Source organism: Camelina sativa, chromosome 8 (assembly GCF_000633955.1).
Source record: "Camelina sativa cultivar DH55 chromosome 8, Cs, whole genome shotgun sequence".
Classification (NCBI taxonomy): Eukaryota; Viridiplantae; Streptophyta; class Magnoliopsida; order Brassicales; family Brassicaceae; genus Camelina; species Camelina sativa.
The window spans coordinates 26477123-26482320 of record NC_025692.1 but is presented as its reverse complement, the minus strand read 5'-3'; the positions used below and the strand labels follow the sequence as shown (position 1 = coordinate 26482320).

The 5198-nt window shown below is 37.3% G+C and overlaps 2 protein-coding genes across 7 annotated transcripts in view; one reads left to right on the top strand and one right to left on the bottom strand.

The window, feature by feature from the left end:
• Window positions 1–1167, top strand: part of LOC104708787 — a 10653-nt gene extending 9486 nt beyond the window's left edge. For all 3 annotated transcript variants that reach the window (XM_010425413.2, XM_010425414.2, XM_010425412.2), the window contains exons 8-11: window positions 34–87; window positions 269–388; window positions 516–622; window positions 776–1167. In XM_010425413.2, the coding sequence (XP_010423715.1) occupies window positions 34–87; window positions 269–388; window positions 516–622; window positions 776–926 (432 nt within the window). In that variant the 3' untranslated portion in view covers window positions 927–1167. The remainder of the gene's footprint in view (window positions 1–33; window positions 88–268; window positions 389–515; window positions 623–775) is intronic.
• The window catches only part of LOC104708788 (FAD synthase), a 6701-nt gene continuing 2677 nt past the window's right edge, over window positions 1175–5198 (bottom strand). For 3 of the 4 annotated variants that reach the window (XM_010425415.2, XM_019229004.1, XM_010425416.2), the window contains 15 exons: window positions 4530–4575; window positions 4265–4422; window positions 3987–4104; window positions 3793–3875; window positions 3518–3577; window positions 3201–3428; window positions 2913–3009; window positions 2739–2789; window positions 2571–2651; window positions 2395–2466; window positions 2174–2236; window positions 1938–2087; window positions 1725–1782; window positions 1589–1641; window positions 1175–1516 (listed from right to left, as the gene is read on the bottom strand). In XM_010425415.2, the coding sequence (XP_010423717.1) occupies window positions 1439–1516; window positions 1589–1641; window positions 1725–1782; window positions 1938–2087; window positions 2174–2236; window positions 2395–2466; window positions 2571–2651; window positions 2739–2789; window positions 2913–3009; window positions 3201–3428; window positions 3518–3577; window positions 3793–3875; window positions 3987–4104; window positions 4265–4422; window positions 4530–4575 (1396 nt within the window). In that variant the 3' untranslated portion in view covers window positions 1175–1438. The remainder of the gene's footprint in view (window positions 1517–1588; window positions 1642–1724; window positions 1783–1937; window positions 2088–2173; window positions 2237–2394; window positions 2467–2570; window positions 2652–2738; window positions 2790–2912; window positions 3010–3200; window positions 3429–3517; window positions 3578–3792; window positions 3876–3986; window positions 4105–4264; window positions 4423–4529; window positions 4576–5198) is intronic. The other variant, XM_019229005.1, reaches the window with a different exon arrangement.

The window sequence follows — 5198 nt, the reverse complement described above, 5'->3', positions numbered from 1 at the left end:
ACTAACTTTGTTGGTAATCTATTGCATGGCTAGAATCAAAAAGAGCTGGAGCTGTCAAGGTTGAAGGAGCAGATTGAAAAGGAAAAGGTAAGCTACTACTCTCCAGCAACATATTGTACATAGGTATATCCATTAACGAAAATGCACATGAATTGGTGGACTCCGTACATCTGATTATACTTGGATGATACTCTCCTTGATATTCATCTCGTCTCATGTAAAGCCTGATACTTGTTTTTGTTCGTAATCTCCTATTTCCTGGTTTCAGCTTTCTCTTTCAGTTCTCCAAAGACGGGCTGAAACAGAGATCCAAAAGGCCCAAATGCTTATCTCAGAGAAGGAAGTTGAATTGCAAGAAGCTGAGGAAAGTCTTTCAGGATTGCAAGAGGTAGCTTAATTTTGCTTCATAGTCCCAATTTAAACTACTATCAAGTATCAATACAATCTTAGAGCCAGATCCATGATTGCACTCTTACCACTGAAAGCCGAATTATTTAAGTTATTTTTATCTTCAGGTTGTGATAGAATATTGCGGAGATGGTAATGTTGTGGAAGTGACTGGTAGCTTCAATGGGTGGCAACACCGAGTGGGAATGGAACTACAAGCATCCAAGTCAATCGGGTTAGTATTGGTCTTGACACTCTCTACTTTCATCGAATATTTTTCTTTTGATGATGAACATGTGAAAGACTCCTATAACATCTGGATAATGTTGTTCAAAATTGCAATCATCATCCGTAAAATTCAGATTTGACCTGTATAATATTTATGCAGGAAACAGAAATGCTGGTCGACATTACTATGGTTATATCCCGGTACATATGAGATAAAGTTCATTGTGGACGGGCAATGGATAACAGATCCTCAAAAAGATTCGGTTACAAGAGGACACATCACAAACAACATTCTTAAAGTAGAGAGCTGATGATCTCTTGCTTTTACTGTTTTCTCGAGTTGAATTCATTCCACATGAGCGGTGTGGGCTTCAACAGGTGAAAGGAGCAGAGCAAATCGTTTCAAAGTTTTGTTAGCCTCTTCGATTTCTTTAGTATACAACGTTTTTACTCTGTACAAAATTGTAATTTTAGGTAAATGATTAAATAATACATTATGTCTCAAGGTTCATGTCCCTTAGAATGCAACATGCATAATTCTTAACCGTTCAAGACAGAATGTGTAAAAGCAGAACCCTTATGGGTTACTTTCCTACAAATTTCGTTATTTAGAGTTGATAACAGATAAGACATTGAATTTTTAAGGTTTTAATAAATATGTTTTTGCCACAATAACTGCTTCAGTTCCCTTATAAAGTGTCAGATTCTGATTCTATCCTCTCCAGTTACTTCCTCTCAGGTTCTGTGACCGGTATACATGGAAGCCACTCAAGTGGACCATTTGAAGCTGCCTCTCATGCTCGACCAGTACTCAAACTTGTGTCTATTTGATTTCTACGAACGCATCTTTCTTGAATTTCTTGCATAGTGCCTGTGCAGCTAAGTCAATCCGTGCATTATCCTGTAAAACAGAATCTTGTGAGCCTCGAAAAATGAGCAAAGGAATGAAACCAGACATTGTGTTTTTTTGTACCTTTCCCTTTAAGCAGATGATGATAGGGCCTTGTCTAGATTTCCGGTAACACCCTGAGAAGAAGATTGCGGTTTAAACAGAGACTTTGGATGCTCCTTACAGTTAGATAATATTAGAGAGGTCAAAGATTTAATACCAAGATATATGTCTGGGAATTCGAGACCAAGTTTGGACAGAGGTTCTGCAACTTCAACCTGCATTTTGATAGTCAAATGCTTAATCAGTTCAAAGCAAGCCAAAGATCTATCAACAACTATCATTCTTGGTTCAAACAATGACGATTGCATGAAAAAGTGGCAAATGTTTGTTTAATCAGTTGAAAGCAAGCCATGGCGAGAGAAAAACATACATCTGTTAAAGATGTCATCAAGCGCCTTGAAGAATATTCTGTGAGTGAAGAACCTCCACCCAATTTAGTAAGTTCGGTCAGACATTCCCACTCTTTCTCGAGCTCCTCAGTGTTTGTAGCAGCAAGAACAATCACATTGCGGCACTTGATCTACACAAATAGACCAAAGATCAAATGGGTAAGAAAAAATAATGCTGAAACATTAGAACTTTCAATGTAGTTCTGAAACCACATACCAATGGCACTGAAAGCTTTTCATGATGTAGAAGTTCAGTAATTCCTTCTGGTAATTGAGCCATCTGAAATGAGAAGCAACCAACTTGGTGAGAAAACCAACAAATATCATTAATTTCGTGATATTACGCAAATCATAAGCATGGGGTTGACCCCACATATACACTGAAAAGATTATGATGCTGTATCGTTTTAGCTTATCTTGTCTGAAGACCGAACTCACCTCATTCCTGTCACCTGTGCACTGCTCGCTTATAAGATGCCTAAGGTATTCCTCAAACTCTTCATCAGGCGCCTGAATAAACGGCATTATGAGCCTCTCAAATTAGAATTGAGAGGTGATTGTTTTCCTCAATGAGATGCTAAGGCACATATCTTAACCATGAAAGAGATACGTACCAGGCGAACTCCAAATGCCTTGGCAACACCACCCAAAGTAACATCTGAATGCAAAGGACCAACTCCTCCATATATAAATACCTTCAAAAGCATCAATCGGAGGAAATCTGTCAGTCACATCTTCCACAACAAAATCTCCCTTTGATTTTATGATCATAAAGTACTTACCATATCACTCGTAGACCTTTGACGGTCAACTTCCTCAGATACAAAATCTATCTAATTAAAGAAACACAGTGAAGATATAACAGAGATTAATAAGCCGATTGACGAAAAATTTACATTGTCTGATTAACATGCTCTATGGGTGAAAACTGATGACAATGAGTCAATCTCACTCACATCATTCCGAAGGATAGTGGTTTGTTGCACCGACCAACCGACAGAAGTCAACTTCTTACACAACGACAATCCTAGTTGATCCTCAACAGTGCCAGACCTGAGCTATGGAACAGATAAATGGGTCGGAAGAACTTCATTGCACCTAGTAGATAAGTAACCAAGCAGGACCCTTTTCAACATGTGGTTGGCCTAAGTCTAATGTCATTGATTGATATATATCTAGCATAATGTTCTCTTAACATAACTAATTTGAAGAACAGAGCCTGATAGTAAGAATTAATGACTTACAGAATCTCATCGCCGACAGCAATTACTGAGGCCAAAAGCACCTCGTGTTTCTGTGATCCGGTGTCTATGTCATTCTTGAGTGACGCATTTTTCTTGACTCTCCCAGCCCTTTCTAACCTCCCATCAGAAAGCAAATAAGCAGGTTTGAATTTTTCTTTACTGCTAGTGTCGTTAACAGACAATAATGAGTTGGGAACAGTATCATGAATACTCCCAATTGATGTATATCTGCATATTCATAAAAGAAACACAATCTAAGACGAATTGGTCAACAGTGAAAAATCTTGTTGAAGTGAATCTGTGGAGAGGACTTTTACCCCTGGTCATAAAGACTGCAATACTTGACCTTGCAAGTTAGGAGAAATGCCCAAACATCTCTGCACAAGAAAAGTTAAAAAATCAGAATAAAGATCAAATGAGAATAAGAGATCACAGCACTGTAAAATTGCTTTAATTTTCCAATTTCCAAAAACTTTATTTGGGTTACACTGTCATATTAAGGCTGTACCAATTACAGTGACCACCAAAGTTGATATAGTTTATTAGACTTTATCATGCTATACGAAGATATGATTACGGAGAAAGAAGATACCTGTACGACCAATCCAATATAGGATTCACCCTCATAAAGGGTGGCCATCCAGGTGAACTAGGAGAGAATTGTTCTTGACCAACCTGAAAAAATTCAGTGAGAAGTAATAAATCACAACGATCACATTTTTTCACTAACTTTTACAAAATATTTGTATCTGAATCTTGAGATTAAAGATTTGAAGTGAAGCTAACCGCAGTAGGATCACCAATTCGGACGCCAAGGAAAATAGCTCTGATAGGGTTAGCCTTTAGTAATGCCTCTAACCCGGATTTGAAATCCTGGCGAATGATATCAAGTTGCAGATTGTAACTGCCCATATAGAATAAGATGATTAGCTAACCGCAGAAAGAATATCATTCTGGGAGCAGACACCATTTGAAAATCTTACCCAAAATGCTATCATCTTCAGTTAGACGATATAAATACGAGAAAGAAAAAAATGAATGCAGAGGAACAGTACTTTTCTTACGTTTGAGCTGCATCATATGTAAATGCATTGATCTCAGTGAAGGCAGAAGGGCTTTCGAAATATATGGTCCGGACTGGAAAACTTGATAGACCTCCATTAGAACAACTCTGCTCTTTCATATGCAAAAAGTAGCCAGCTCTAAGAAGATGCAGTAGTACCTAAAATCATGATGAGACACATTATTATTACTTAGGAAAGAGGGGGAAGAAAAGAAGAAAATATCTAAAAAGGAGATTTTCGGAAGGGAACAGTTGTAGTAACTTACAGTAGAGTCTTTTCCTCCATTGAAACTAAAAGCGACCTCTTCAATACTGCAGAAGTCGACAACTCAATCTTTTCAGGAATCAGTAAAGTAAAATGCATTTCCTAACTGTACAGCATACACTTTATATACAAGCATAATTGTAATATTTGGACAGCATACACAAACACTGAACATGACAAGCACACAACAAACAAGAAATCATCTTTAATTACCTAACTGTACAAAACATTACACGTTACTGAATTCGATTGACAACAGTTATATAATTGATAAGGTCTGGCCACCAAGTAGACACAAAGAAGGGGTTAGCAGCCAAGTGTAGTGAACTTGTAGGCGAAACAAAAATGTCAAATTATCTTTAGTTTTCCTTTAACAAATGTGACAACAAAACCCATGGATCTCGACGACTCTTTTCATAAAAAGATCCTCACATGTCATATATAACTCATCCAAAGAGAAAAAGGATGAACTTCTCCGTAATGCCATGGACATGGTCAGATATGCTTACTCAATCTTTTTTTTTTTTTTTCAGATTGCAAAGTTAAATCTTAAATCTCCAGCAACAAACAAACGAAAAAAATGAATCTGGAGATCAAATGAAAGTAAGAGGGAAACCAAATGAAGTAAAAGAGTAAAAAAAAAACAAACAAATGAAGTAAGAGAGGGGGG